The sequence below is a fragment of the Marmota monax genome, unplaced genomic scaffold, assembly GCF_021218885.2.
Source record: "Marmota monax isolate L192 unplaced genomic scaffold, Marmota_monax_Labrador192_F-V1.1 WCK01_AAM20220418_F8-fsc00001, whole genome shotgun sequence".
NCBI classification, from domain to species: domain Eukaryota; kingdom Metazoa; phylum Chordata; class Mammalia; order Rodentia; family Sciuridae; genus Marmota; species Marmota monax.
This window is the reverse complement of record NW_026693777.1, coordinates 14453326-14468067: the sequence shown is the minus strand read 5'-3', so window position 1 is coordinate 14468067 and position 14742 is coordinate 14453326. Positions and strand designations below refer to the sequence as shown.

Below are 14742 nucleotides of genomic sequence, written 5' to 3'. Positions count from 1 at the left end.
TGCTTTAATATGAAGGTGGGTTTAAAAAGGGAAGGAACAATAGACACTGTGATTAGTCACAAGCCACTTTGTTTCCAAATGAGAAAGTGCCATGGTTTATCAAATATAAGATTTACTTGAGGAACACTATTAAATGAGCAAGTTTGAAAAATAAGATTTATTTTTAACCAAACATACCCATTTATTTGGAAGCTTGAGGATTTTTTTTTGTTTCAAACTAAGTCACTTTCCATTATACTGAATATTTGTCAATTCTCCAATTTATTTTAAATGCAATCTCAAATTTTCAGTTGTTATTATTATAAAGTAAATGCTAAATGATGTCAAGCAAAGATTTTGAAATTTATAGGAATCTTTTAATTTTCAAGGTAAGAAATCTCACATCATAAAATAAAACTTTATAAGTACATTCACAGTCAAAATTTACCTTGATCAAGTTGCTTACATTGTCCTCATCTGTAAAAAATGAGAGTTTAGGGTGAAATTTAAGGGGACTCCCAGCTCCATAATGCTATGAATTGATGATCTAGTACTTTAGAGGTCAGGAAACAGATTATCCTTTAGTTTCTCATTTGATCTGTCAGATAATATCAACAGAGAGAAGGAGCTGATGCTGTTGTCTCTGCCTGCTGCCAGTCTGGGTCCTTCTTAGCTTACTACATCACCTCAAGAATGTCCTGTGATCACTTCCTGTATTTTCAAAGTATAAATTTCTAAAATACAAAGTAACAAGCCATCCCTATATAAAATCCTTGAATAGTTCCTCAGTTCTTACTGGTGTAATGAAGTCTCAATACTAATCCCATTTCTCACTAGTTTGCTCCATAAAACCTAATCCTGCCTCACTATATCATTTGCACTCTCGGATTTAGGACATGGTATTTTCTCAGCCTGGGTTCCCTGCCTTCTCTATGCCACCTAGAAAACTCCTGCTGTGCTTCAGGTGCAACCCAAGCACGACTCCTTTATGATGTGTGTCAGAACACTGAGGAGAGTCAACACTCCTTCAGTGTTCTTAGCATCTGGGGTTATTTATATAATAGAGCCCATTTGCCCCAAATTTATAAAATCCTCAAGGGCAAGAGTTGGTTGGGCCTTTCTCACCTGTATATCTCCAGTAACTTCTAGCTGAGTACTTGGCACTCTATACATGCAATACTTGTGGAATGACCTGACTGTATTAGCAAACCAATAAATTTGATACTTATGAAATGATTTCAAAGAATAATCATCATCACAGTGTTTTGATTTGCATTTGAAAATAGTTGCTTTGACTTTAAAACTCTAAATCCTAATATTGTTAAAGGAAATTATAAGTACACTGCTGGAGGAAACTGTCACAGAAGTTCTACTTTTAATAATTTACCATAAGACAATAATGTATATGTGCAAAAGATTTAGCTACAAAAGTATCTATTGTTAAAGTAGTGTTTTAAATGAAAAAGTTGGAAACAATTGAAATGTAGGATGATAGAAAATTGATATAGCTTTACAAGGTAACATAGTGAAGCCATGAAGAACATGTTTGTGCCGGGAATGGTGGTGCATACCTGTAATCCCAATGGCTCAGGAGGCTGAGCCAGGAGGATCACAAGTTCAAATCCAGCCTCAGCAACTTAGTGAGGCCCTAAGCAATTTAGCAAGACCCTGTTTCAAAATTTAAAAAAAATAAAAAGGGTTGGGGATGTGGCTCAGTGGTTAATGATGTGGCCCTGATTTCAATCCTTGGTACCAAAAACAAAACAAAACATAAAAGAACATGCTTGTGCTTAGCATGTGTGAGATCCTAGCACCAAAAAAAAAAAATAATAATCATAACTATTGCTAAAACATACATGGTAGGAAACTGCTTGTGAACAGATACAGATAGGATAACCATTTCTATGAATATTTCTTTTTTTTAATTTTTATTGTTGGTTGTTCAAAACATTACATAGTTCATGATATATCATATTTCACACTTTGATTCAAGTGGGTTATGAACTCCCATTTTTACCCCATATACAGATTGCAGAATCACATCAGTTACACATCCATTGATTTACATATTGCCATACTAGTGTCTGTTGTGTTCTGCTGCCTTTCCTATCCTCTACTATCCCCCCTCCCCTCCCCTCCTATGAATATTTCTTTAGGATAAATTCCTAATAACATACAGTTCTCATAAGGGCTTGACCAGTTCCTCACCCTTCACCCATCTTTGTTGTAGCCTTCTGTAGAAATGAAGTCTTGATGAAGGTTGATTGATTGATTGATTGATTAGCAACATCACAAGTGTGAGAAGAACAGCAGTGCAAAGGAGGTCTTCTGTAATTGAGAACGTGTGGGAAGAAATATATGTTCTTTTTTTTAAAGATTTTTTTAGTTGTCAGTGAACCTTTATTTTTATGTATTTACTTGTTTGTGTACATGTGGTGCTGAGAATTAAACCTGGGGCCTCACACATGGTAGGCAAGCACTCTACCACTGAGCTACAACCCCAGCCCCAAGATACATGTTTTTCTTCAGCATCTCTCCCATCTTAGATTGCTGAAAAGGTGGGGTTTTTGTTTGTTTGTTTGATTGATTGTTTGAAATCAGTTTGATCTCTTCACTTTCATACAGCAGTTGTTTGTTTCTCTCTGTTCATTTCAATCCTGTTATCAGGACATAAGGGTCACGACACTATTATTTTGTGAAACTGTATCATCAGGAAAAACAGAGCACCTGTTTTCCTCTGCTATCACACCACGATCAACACTTCTGTGACCTCCAAAGATGAAGGGACTTCTCCCCACCAGCAACCAAACAACCAATTCTGCAGCAGGTTGCAGCTGGATGTTCTCTAATTCAAGTCAGTTCTGAGACAGCAGCAGATCCCACAGGATAAGGGCTCAGTCTCCAAGATTGCCCCCCCCAACACACACACACTTTAGATGTCAATCACAAGCCCCAGGTTGTTTTACCTGTGCTTTTTCTGACGACTATCCATAAATCAGGGTTCCCACCACTCTGCCCTTGGGCTCGATTAATTTGCTCAAGCAGCACACACAACTCAGGGAAGGACTTAACATTTACTGGTTTATTATAAAGGATATTACAAAGGACACAGAGATTTTTAGGGCAAAGTGTGAGAGAAGGTGTGGAGTTCCATGTCCTTTCTGGGTGCGCCACTCTCCCGGAAACTTCCGTGTGTTCAGCTATACAGAAGCTCTCCAGACTTTGTCCTTTTGAGTGTTTATGGAGACTTCATTGCATAGGCACAAATACTAATAGACTGGGTGGAGAGCCAAGCCAGACCTGTCTATTTAGATTCTTCTTGCCTTCTTTGTGCAGCATTCCTTCCTCCAAGTTAGAGAACAGGACTCACTTGATATGAGAAGGTTCTTTGACCTATCAGACAAGGTTAGGCCAGAGAATTTCTTTATGGCCAGCTCCATGATAGAAAGGTGGAGGAAGAGAAGGGGTTTTAATGATCCACCTTGGGGAGGGAATAATGAGCTAGGAACCAGGGACAAAAAAACAAATATATTTATATGTGTATATAAAAATAGTAGTATTGCAGAAATCAACACATCTGGGCAGAGGTATGCGAAGCAACTGTAAAAAGAGAATAATTGCTGGGTTTGTCATATTTGACTGACTGAAGATGTTGTATGTAGTGATAGGCCCTCCTAATGTGGAGACGGGTGTGACTGTTATCCCAGCTTAATGACAGAACCAGTCAAGTTACCTGTTTTCTTGCATCCCAGTTCTTTGCTCACCACAAGGATTAGAACTTGGCTTTCTTTATGGAATTGCCTACAAGGAGAGCATTAACTGGTACCCAGGACTTGAACATGAGTGAATAAGTTGGCTGCTGGTTTTACATATCAGGCTACTTAATTTGTTTAATGTTCACCTGCCACTGTGAAATGGATACTGCCTCCATGTGCTGACAGAATGAAGTGTCTGCAAGCCTGGACACCATGGCAAAGGCAGCCACCTGTCAGCACCACATTCTCTGTGTCCTGTGATGAGTTCTGTCTTTCATTGATATGTTTTCATATGCATTTCTGTGTATGCTGAAATATAATCTTTAGCTTTATTATTGACTTCAGATATTAACATTACATTATGTCTAACCATTCCTCCATTATTGAAGATTGAGGCTGTCTTTTTTTTTTTAATTTTTTGTTGTGGGTTGTTCAAAACATTACAAATTTCTTGACATATCATATTCCACACTTTGATTCAAGTGGGTTATGAACTCCCACCTTCACCCCATACACAGATTGCAGAATCACATCAGTTACACATCCATTGATTTACAAATTGCCATACTAGTGTCTGTTGTGCTTCGCTGCCTTTCCCATCCTCCACCCTCCCCCCTCCCCACCTCTCCCCTCCCCTCCCCTACTCGATTGAGGCTGTCTTTAGTGTTTGATGATAAATGATTCTGCTATAAAATTTTCCTACAGATTCTCCCCTTTTCTGTGCTTTTCCTTTTTAAGTTCTCAAAATGGAACTTCCAGGTCATTGGTTTTGCCAAAGTGAATGAATTCGCCTTATGGCCTATGAAGTGGTTTGATGTATATTTTTCCTTACTGTCATGCTAAATTGAGCTCTGTTATTAAAATATTTTATTGTGAATTATATCCAACATATAAGGAAGAAATCATAATCTCCTATCCAAACTCTTAAGAAATAGAGGATGAAAGAATATTTCCCAAGTAATTTTATGAGGCTGCTCTCCACCAAAACCAGATAAGGACATTTCAAAACAAGAAAATGACAGATGAGTATTTCTCATGAATGTAGGTGGAAAGTCCTTAACAAAAGTATTAGCAAATGAAATTCAGCAATATAGCTTAATATAAAAAGAGTGGTGTACTATTTCTTTTTTTAAAGCAGTTTATTTTTATTTATTTAATTTTTTTATGTGGTGCTGAGGATCGAACCCAGGGTCCCGTGCATGCGAGATGAGCACTCTACTGCTGAGCCACAACCCCAGTCCTGGTGTACTATTTCTTAAGATATCCTTTTTTAGACATTATCTGTAGGAGTCCTGTAGATGAAGATTTAGTCTCTTAAGGCATTATACTCCTGCTTCTCCACTCTAATCCCTCCAAGAAGTTACATTAACATTTTATTAGTTTAATATTCACTATCCCTATTATCATGCCTATTATTGTACCTATGTAAATATTACTTTTAACTGAACATTATGCTACATTATGACTTCCTTTTGTACTTTTTTCTCAAATTAATATTTGCCTTTTTAAATTTGGTTAACCTTTTTTTGCTTAACCTTTTTTCTTCCCACTCTTTTTAAAAAATATTTTTCGTTGTAGATGGACACAATATTTTTATTTTATTTATTTATTTTTTATGTGATTCTGAGGATCAAACCCAGTGCCTCACACATGCTAGGCAAACGCTCTGCCACTGAGCCACAACCCCAGCCCTCTCCCACTCTTTTAATGGTCTCTCAACACAACTTTGCATAGCATAATTGCATCAGGTAACCCATTAGTTCCATCTTTGTTTTCTTTGCAGTACCCTGTCTTTAAGTCCTCTTCCCCTTCTCTCTGGCTTGGTATACTCAAGGCCTGCTGTCCAGCTTTCTTCCTGGGACTTCTCTTTGCTGTCATTCTTGGAACTCTCTCTGCATTTCTTCATGGTTGGATTCATTACTTTCTGGGTTAACTTAATTATTTTGATCAAGCACATCTGTCTCTTAATTGGTTAAAAAGATGGTGCAATCACACAGAAATCTAGACTCTAGATATTTCTAATGATACCGCCTCCTACCCTCATGCCTCCTTGGAGTTGATCAGTTAGGACCCATTTATGTTCCTGGGGGTAAAATAAAAGTCCTAGTACAGGCAGAGTGAAGTGAGGTCACACTGGTGGAGGACTTGGGAGCTTGCCCTCTTTCATATCTTCCCATTGGTAGGAGTTGGATTCCATTCTACCTTGCCTAGAAGAAGGACTGTGGAGCTGGGCAATAGCCCAGTGGGCTTCAAAGGGATAACTGTAGCTTTCAATAAGGCAACTGAACTGAAGCCCTCAAGGAAGACCACTTGACTACCCATTGTAAGTAGTGCTCAGAAGGTATTGGCAATCCAGGTTGGGTCTGTTAAATTCATCAACTGAGCCTGGCCTCATGAAATTTGTACTCCTGAGGATGCCAGCTTCCCAGATCTAGAAATAGGATCAAGGGAAGCAAGGGCATTGCCTTTAGTAATAAACCCAGCCTGGATTGCCAAGACCTTCTGAGCACTATTTGCTGAGAAGAGGAACTGGAGATATGACTTGTGTAGGGTTCATCATCTAATCCCGTGGTGGAAGAGAACCAGACCTAGGAGAAAAGCTCAAGCCCTTCTTCCCTCAGAGGTTAAGCTTGAGCTTATATGTGATTATATAGTTCAAATTGGTGTTTGAACTAGCAACCTAGTGGTGGTCTTAAAAGCAGTAAAGAATGAGAGAGTGGGACTCCTTCCCTTCATCACTATTCTTCCCTCAGAGCTGGTCCTGCCCCCAGAACCCCCCATGGCCTCCACTTAACCACCAGTATGGAAACCAACACTTCAGAATGAAGTGAATTCCTTAGTCTCTCAGCATAGGCTACAGTTTTTAAGAACTCTGCCTTAGCCTGGAAGGTGTGGCCAGTCACCCAGACTTTTTGAAGCTTTTAAGCTTGTTTATTACGTATTTTCATATTTATTTAAGATGGCTTAAGTCAGAGGGCACAATGGTGACAACCTTCAACATGCCTGGCTCTTGAGTCACATTGTTATACTCTGGGCTGGTTTTTTCCTGCAGTTACCTTGTCATCTCCCTTCACCATCCTGCCAGAGATCCCATTACTTCCCTCTTGTGTTGGGTCTCCAATTTTCTCACTTCTCACTTCCTCATAATCTTTTATAGTTTACTTCTCCTTTTTGGTGGTGTGCTTCCAGAGAAAGAATGTATGAGAGGTACAAGGAAAAAAAAGAAAAAAGTCAAGACCTTGCCCTTGCATGTTTAAAAAGTTTTTATTCTGTCATTTGATTAATATTTCCTTCGCATATAGGGTTTTTTGAGTTTTAGTTGAAAATATTCCTTCAACATTTTGAAGGCATTGTTTTAATGCCTTCAATCTTCTGTGCTATTAGGAAGTAATTTTATTTTCCCATTCCTTTGTAAAGTTCTATTACTTCCATTCTTTTTTCCCCCAGAATCTTGGAGAATCCTCATTGTTCTCACTGTTTTGGATTATGAAAATTGTGAGTCATGATTTTCATCCATTATTCTGGTACTTGGTGGACACTTTCTGAGAAAAAAATTAATTGATTTGTTATTGATTTCCTTTCCTTTGTTTGCTCTATTTTCTTTTTCTAGACTTCTATTATTTGGGCATTGGACTCATGCTGGTTCTTCTTTTCTTATGGTACCCTATTCTTATTTTATAGATTCAACAGCTTCTTTTATTCTTCTGAGAATTAATGATTTTTTAAATGCTCTCTTAATCTTCCATAATTTGTTCAAGATGCTTTCTTCTGTTTGTACCTTTCTTATTAGAGGTTTTTTTGGGTGTTATATAATCCCTGGTTGTATGCTCATGGTTAAGAGTAGGAAACTATTGGAAGCTTTGAGCATCACTGTGGAGTCAGTTGTCTAGTTGGGCCATTTACTGGTATGATCCCAATGTCAGAATCTTCAGATTTTCCCTCCACACTTTCCCCGCAAAAGATCCTCCAGTATTTTGCCTGGAGAATTGCCTGGAGCAGGTGACTGCTAGCTTTCTCACAGTCCCAAGACAGGAGAGGGCTGGGGAATCTTAGCAGTCAGCCCTTGATCTCATTTTCAGAACTGTGTCCATGATCCCAGCTATGCCAAGCTAGTCCATTCCCTCTAGAAAACAAAACTCCAGCTTCCCACTGGGCATGGGAAAGAGTGTTCCCTCTTGGCATAGAGTAGCAGAGGGGATCGGAGGATTTTATTGTTTTCTAAGTAGATTCTACACTCCTCCTCAGTTCTCTACAGAGATCTTGACTGCTGGTACTTAACCTATGGAGGATTCTTTGGGGATAAATGATTAGTTCTCCACTTTCTCCTCTCTTGGCTTATATTTCAGCTACTAGAATTTGTTAAGTCACTTATTCATTCAACGGCTTTCTGGATTCCAAAATGTGTTGCTATTGCTTATACTCTGGAAAGCAGTTGAATGACTTGTTGCCTTTTGTCTTTAGAAAAAATGTCATCAGTGTATTCTAATCAGGTTTGGGGAGGGGGAGATATCTGGTGGGCTTGCTTAGTTTGTTATCTTAATTCAGAAGTCCTTTGGAGCACTTTCTGCAGCTGACTGCGGTGACATTGCACTCTCTCCAGCCTCCCTTGCTGGGTCCCCCTCCTTTTTTAACCTTTGAACATTGAAGAGTTTCAAAACTTACCTCTGAATTCCTCTTCATTATCTGTATTTACTCCTCAAGTGGCTTCATCCAGTTCTAGGCTCTAAATACCATCAATGTGCTTCTGCTTCTCACATTCACATGTCCAATGGAGTCTTTCTTCTGAATTCATGGTTGCCTTCTCAGAATCCTCTCTTGGAAGTCAATAAGTGCTGCTCCTTCCCTTTCTGACATCCAATCTTTTGGACAGTCCTGGTGGCTGTATTTTTAAAATATCTGGTCACTTCTTACAACTTACCCCCTATTTCAGATATTTGCTTTCTGGACCACCCTATAGAAGATAGCACCCCTTCCAGCACAGCACTCACTCTCCTGTGTATGTGCTTTAGGGTGGGAAGGGGTTGGTCTATGATTAACAGTGGCCTTGTGGTCTCTTTCAGGGACTAGAAATGATGTTTTGTGGTCACCTTTAACATAACTACTCAACAGTTCCCTCTCTGGCTTCTTTTACACACACACACACACATACACACATACACACACACCTCTCCAATTCCAACCCAAAGCCACAGATTATAGCCCTTTTCTCTTCTGAATTTGTAAGTGCCTTCTCCCTCAGTGAAAACCTGACCCTGTTATCATTTCAGAGTGTTGCAGCTAAAGGGATCTTAGAATCTGAGTCCCCATGTTACAAAGAAGAAACTGATTAATAAAGAACTGAGTAGCCAACCCAAGGCAACACTGGGCTTACTTGATTTCTGCATTTGAGAATTGTATAATACTGTACTCAGCATTAAAGGGGCATTAATGATGTGCAATTATTTTTTCTGCTGTTATTATTTACTTTCAGATATTTCTTTCTTTCTTCCTTTTTTTTTTTTGGGGTATCAGGGATTGAAACCAGCAGTGTTTAACCCTGAGCCACATCCCTAGCCCTTTTTTGTGTTTTATTTAGAGACAGGGTCTCACTGAGTTGCTTAGGGCCTTGCTAAGTTGCTGAGGCTGGCTTTGAACTTGTGATCCTCCTGCCTCAGCCTCCTGAGCCATTGGGATTATAGGCATGTGCCACCATGCCCAGCTTCCAGATATTTCTTTTGGGAAATGATTTTAGAGACAAGTTGCCTGGCACAGACACCTTATGTTAATATTTAATATATAAAATAATTCAAATATATTCAAAATATATTCTATTTTTTTTCTGGTCACAGTGGAGGCTGAGGGAACCTGAAATGTATCCTGCATAGTGGCATTTCCCCAGGCCTTCTTTCTAGCATCTGTGCCTGTCTACCATTAAGACCAAAAGAATTTGGAGAGGCCATATTCTAGCCCAGAGATATGATCTTTTTTTTTTTTAATGGTCCTGAGGATCCAGACCCAGTGCCTAACGTGCTAGGCAAGTGCTGTGCCGCTGAACTACAGCCCCAGTCCTAGAGATATAATCTTGATGCAGAAATGCCAGCTATTCTTCCTAAAGGTGACCTCTCCATTTCCGCTATGTTGTCCCATTCTGTTCAAGCATCCTCTGATCTGCTTGAAAGGATTTCCTGAACATCTGGTCTGTGACAACAGTGGCCTTGTGGCCTGTCCCAGGTGCTAGAAGTGACTTTTTTTGTGATCACATTTAACACAACTATTCAAGAGTTCCCTCTCTGGTTTACCTATTAATCTTGGCTGAGGACCACAACAATGTCATTTAATTTTTGATTCATAAAATAGTAAGTCCAGCTGGTAGGTGAGAGTCTGAAAAAAAACACATTTTCTCTGTAGTCTATTTCACTCCTTGCCTCAGGGGAAAAAAATACTCCCAGACAAAGGTGCTTTTTCCTAACTCAAAGCACCTGCTAGGACTTCTGGTTGCACTGATTAAATCAGCTTAGAGTCAGGCAAGAAGGGCTGGAGTAAGTGGTACAGGGTTTAGATGCTGTGTTAAAGGAAAGGGCAGGAAGATGTCAGGATGCAGCTGCGTACAAGAGAATATGGGGAAAGAAACAAAATGCTTATCTGGGCTTTTGATTATGATTGACTTTTGCTACATGCTCTCATCTGTAAAAATCTTTATTACCTAAAAAGCAAAACAAAACAAAAATGACTCAGGAATATGGAGAAACTGAGTGCCCAATTCATCTGCATGGAAGATGAATATTTCACCAATTAGTTTGGGGCAACTTGAAAAAAATAAGTTGCATCTTAAAAAAAAATCTTTATTACCTAAAAAGCAAAACAAAACAAAAATGACTCAGCAATATGGAGAAACTGAGTGCCTATTCATCTGCATGGAAGATGATTATTTCACCAGTCTGGGGCAACTTGAAAAAAATAAGTTGCATCTTAAAAAAAAAAAAGAATAAAAAAATATAAGCAGCCATCTTTTGTGTTGTATATTAACTAACTTGCTACCAAAAAAAAATAATACACACACACACACGCCATATAGAAATGGAGCTGAAGTTTCCAGGCAGAGTCCCAGTTTTCCCAGATTCCCAGAAATCTATGTTTGCGTTTTTGTTAACATGCTGTCCCTAGAATTCAGTAAAGTGCTGGCTACCCACCCTTTACATTTCAAACTCATGGAATGACGGCCTGTCATGTGAGGTGACTATGTCACCTGGGATTTTTCATTGCTGAAGCCTGTCTTGGTTTACGTTTTCTTTTCTTGAACTGAACTCCCTAACTACACTAAAGAATGTGTTTGTGATGCTTCTTTATTTTTATTAGGGTACCAGAACATCTTGTGAAGAGTATAACTTGGCAGACACTGCAAGCTGTAAACTTTTGCCATAAACACAATGTAAGTCTCATGATCTCCCTTGGAAAACAGAAGCCTTCTCTCAAGCCGAGGAGAAACTTTGTACAACATTTTTAATCATACTTTTGTGGGTATAGTTTTCACTCAAACTTTGATTAGCCTGGTTGCAAAAAGAGACTAATCTATCTATTCCTTTTTAATTTTTTTGCTCAATTTTATAAGACATGCATTTTAAAATTATTTTAAGAATATAGTCATCTATTTAGAAACTTCTCAAATCTAAGATGGAAAGATCCCTACTCACTTGAAGTCTATATTGGACTTGTACCCCCTGCAGAGGCTCTGAAATCGGAAGGTGCTTTCTGCCTGTTTGGTGGCAATATGCCCTTTGTAGTAGGTGGAGTCCCAAGCCCAGTGCACAAGTGCTTTGGTGAGATATGAGTGCTAAGTCAGAACTGGAGTAGCCCAGTGGAAGCCTCTTGTACTCCTGTCCACAGCTGGGCTGGTGAGAGGCACAATGGACTATTGCCCGGGTGGTGTGACTTCACTGATTCTGGCAGGCCTGCTGTGCCCTCTAGGACAATCCTGCCCACTCCCTGTCATGGTAACCAGGTTCCAGGGCTGACATACAGCTCAGTGGTAGAGAATTTGCCTACCATGTGGAGGCCTTGGGTCAATTCCCAGTACCACAAAAAAAAAAAAAAAAAAAAAGAAGAAGAACAACAACAACAACAACAAAAACATTAATTCCAGTGTTGGAACTTCATGTTGGCCATGAATGCAACTCAGCTGTAATCTGTCAACCCACCAAGTGTCAGCATCAATTGAGCCAGTAGGGCTAAATCCCCTTCCTTGGGCTGTTCCAAATGATTTTTTTCTGAAGCTGCTTTCCAGGTGGAGAAAATATGAGTGTACCCAGCACCTCTCCCTACTGAGCCTCCATTAACCATTAACCTTATCAGGGCTGGGGATGTGTCTCAGTGGCAGGCCACTTGCCTAGGCTGTGTAAGGCCTTGGGTTTGACCTCCAGCACTGAAAAGAAAATAAAATATCATTATTGCACAGCCGTGAGAGTTAACACTTTATATTGCTAGTCACTGTGAACAATGGTTGGTACTTTCCTGAGAGTAGATTTTAAGATGAGAGAGAGAGAGAGACATGAAGGCCATCATGGAGAAGATCTGAGGCAGTAAAGACAAATATAATGCATACCACAGTTCCCTGGAGAGCCCCAAATGCTCTGTTTGGCTCCATGTGCTGATGGGGGAGGGTGCAGAAACTTGTAAAGAATTCCCAGAACAGAATGGGAGCACATTCTTGCTTACAAGTACTTCTGACCATATGTCACCATGATATTCATGGTTGTACCCATTTATAGTAAAATGTGAAGCCAGTGATAAAAGAGACCTCAGTGCCTAATTGTGAAAACTAGATAGATTATAATAGAATAATGAAAATATTGCCCCCTTTCAAATTTTCTAGACTAATAAATATTTATGGGAAAACACTGATGCTGATCTCTCACCCTTAACATTTTGTTTTTTAAATTTTTTTGTAGTTGTAGACGGACAGATTGACTTTATTTTATTTGTTTATTTTTATGTGGTGCTAAGGATCCAACTCAGTGCCTCACACTTGCGAGGCAAGTGCTCTGCCACTGAGCTACAGCCCTGTCCCTTTTACCCTTACCATTCTTTGGAGTGAGAACCATCCAGGCCCAAGAAGAACTCCTCTCCTATCTCCAGATTCTAGAAAGTCAGGAATAACCCCAGGGCTTCAGGGTACCAAAGGGGTCTCTGAGGTTGCAGAAAGAAGCATTCCCTTGTAGAGAGAAAAACACTTGGGAGAAGGGAAGGTTATTAGCAACCCTGAGTGGTAATTTTGGCCCAACTGAATTTTTAAATGCAATTATTACTTAGGCTTTTGGTTTGTTTTTTTGTCAAGAAAATTATCATTTAATAAGAAAGTTGTATGAAGACTCTCAAATGTTCTTCTAATACCACTCTGTTAAGGAATGTAGGCTGCGGTCTGAAAACCACAGGTGACTGCAGTCTAAATTATGGAGCAGGAGGCACATCCAAGGGGTGGATACAGCTCTGTGAGCAAGATGTGTTGTGGGGCAGAGCTGACATCTAGCGACTCTCCCCAGAGGGTGAGGACTGCTGCCTGTTCTTGTTTATCTTGTCGGGACAAATGTCAGAGCTGAAAGGGAGATCTCCTGGCAAGCTCATGGTTCCCACCCTTCTCTTCCCTGCTTATCTCAGCAGGCCCAGGGCTTGTCCTGTTTACCAGGCCAGCTGTGTTCTCAGCTCAGCAACTCCATTGTGAATTCTGCTTATGCACCAACTCAGAGCTCCTGCAACCCTGACACAAGCCTCACTCAGAGCCTTTTACCATTTTCCCTTTCACCTACAGTCATCAGATGAAAGGCAGGGCTACTAGTTAAGTTCAAAGTTCAGATACACAAGCATACATTTTTTAATATATGTATGTTCCAAATACTGCATGGGACATGCTTCTATTTTAAAAATGTTTGTTGGGGCTGGGGATGTGGCTCTGTGGTAGAGTACTTGCCTAGCATGCGTGAGTCCCTGGTTCAATTCTTGACAAAAAAAAAGAGTTTTTATCTGAAATTCAAATTTAACTAGTTGCCATATATTTTTATTTGCTGACTGCCCTATTTTCATTTTTCCTTTTTATTATTCATGGTTCTTTTGAACCCTTTTGGGGATGATTCGAGCTATAGGTATGGATCTAGATATATTTTAGGTCGTTGCTTTGCTCTTATCCAACAGGCTAATGAAAGATTCAAATGATTTATCCATTATTTGCTAAATGTTCAGGTGTTTTATTTATGTCATGTATTATGGTCACTCCTTTGTAATCTGATTTTGTTATGGTTTTTGTAACTAGTGCATACATAGAGATGTGAAGCCGGAAAATATCCTTATTACAAAACATTCAGTGATTAAGCTTTGTGACTTTGGATTTGCTCGGCTTTTGAGTGAGTATTGAAGTTTTCTTTAGTTAAGTGTTAAAGATGGAAATGGTCTTGATATGTTAAAGAATCTAGATGCTAGAGAAAGCTAGTTCTTGTATATTTAAAGCATAAGCTTGCTATAAATTAGAATTGTGTAATTTCAGAATTCTATAATGTATTTATAATTTGAAAATGTAGACACATACAGTGATTTTGATAGATATGTATGCTATATGAAAATTATTCCAAAGAAAAATGTTATTAAAAAGTATGCTATTCTGGGCTTGGGTTGTGGCTCAGCAGTAGAGTGTGCACCTAGCACGTGCAAGGACCTGGGTTTGATCCTCAGCACCACATAAAAATAAATAAATTAAATAAAGATATTATGTCCAACTACAACTAAAAAAAAATTTTAAATACAAAAAAAATGTTAAAAAGTATGCTATTCTGGCTTCTACTAGGTTGTACTAAAATAATACTTTCCAAAAATACTATTTTAGAAGAGGAGTTTTCAACCTTAACTGAAGATTAGAATCATCTGGGCAACTTTAAAAACTGATGTGCCTAGGCCCTTCCCAAGGATTCTGATATAATTGGACTGGGGTGTGGCCTAAGCATCAGTAATTTTAAAAAAATACTACATTCCAAGTGATTTTAATGTG

General features: G+C 39.1%; 1 protein-coding gene across 4 annotated transcripts in view; it reads left to right on the top strand.

Moving 5' to 3' along the window:
• Cdkl1 (cyclin dependent kinase like 1) overlaps positions 1 to 14742 on the top strand; it is a 51839-nt gene that overhangs the window by 25723 nt on the left and 11374 nt on the right. For all 4 annotated transcript variants that reach the window (XM_046461708.2, XM_046461710.2, XM_046461707.2 and 1 more), the window contains exons 4-5: positions 11070 to 11142; positions 14014 to 14104. In XM_046461708.2, the coding sequence (XP_046317664.1) occupies positions 11070 to 11142; positions 14014 to 14104 (164 nt within the window). The remainder of the gene's footprint in view (positions 1 to 11069; positions 11143 to 14013; positions 14105 to 14742) is intronic.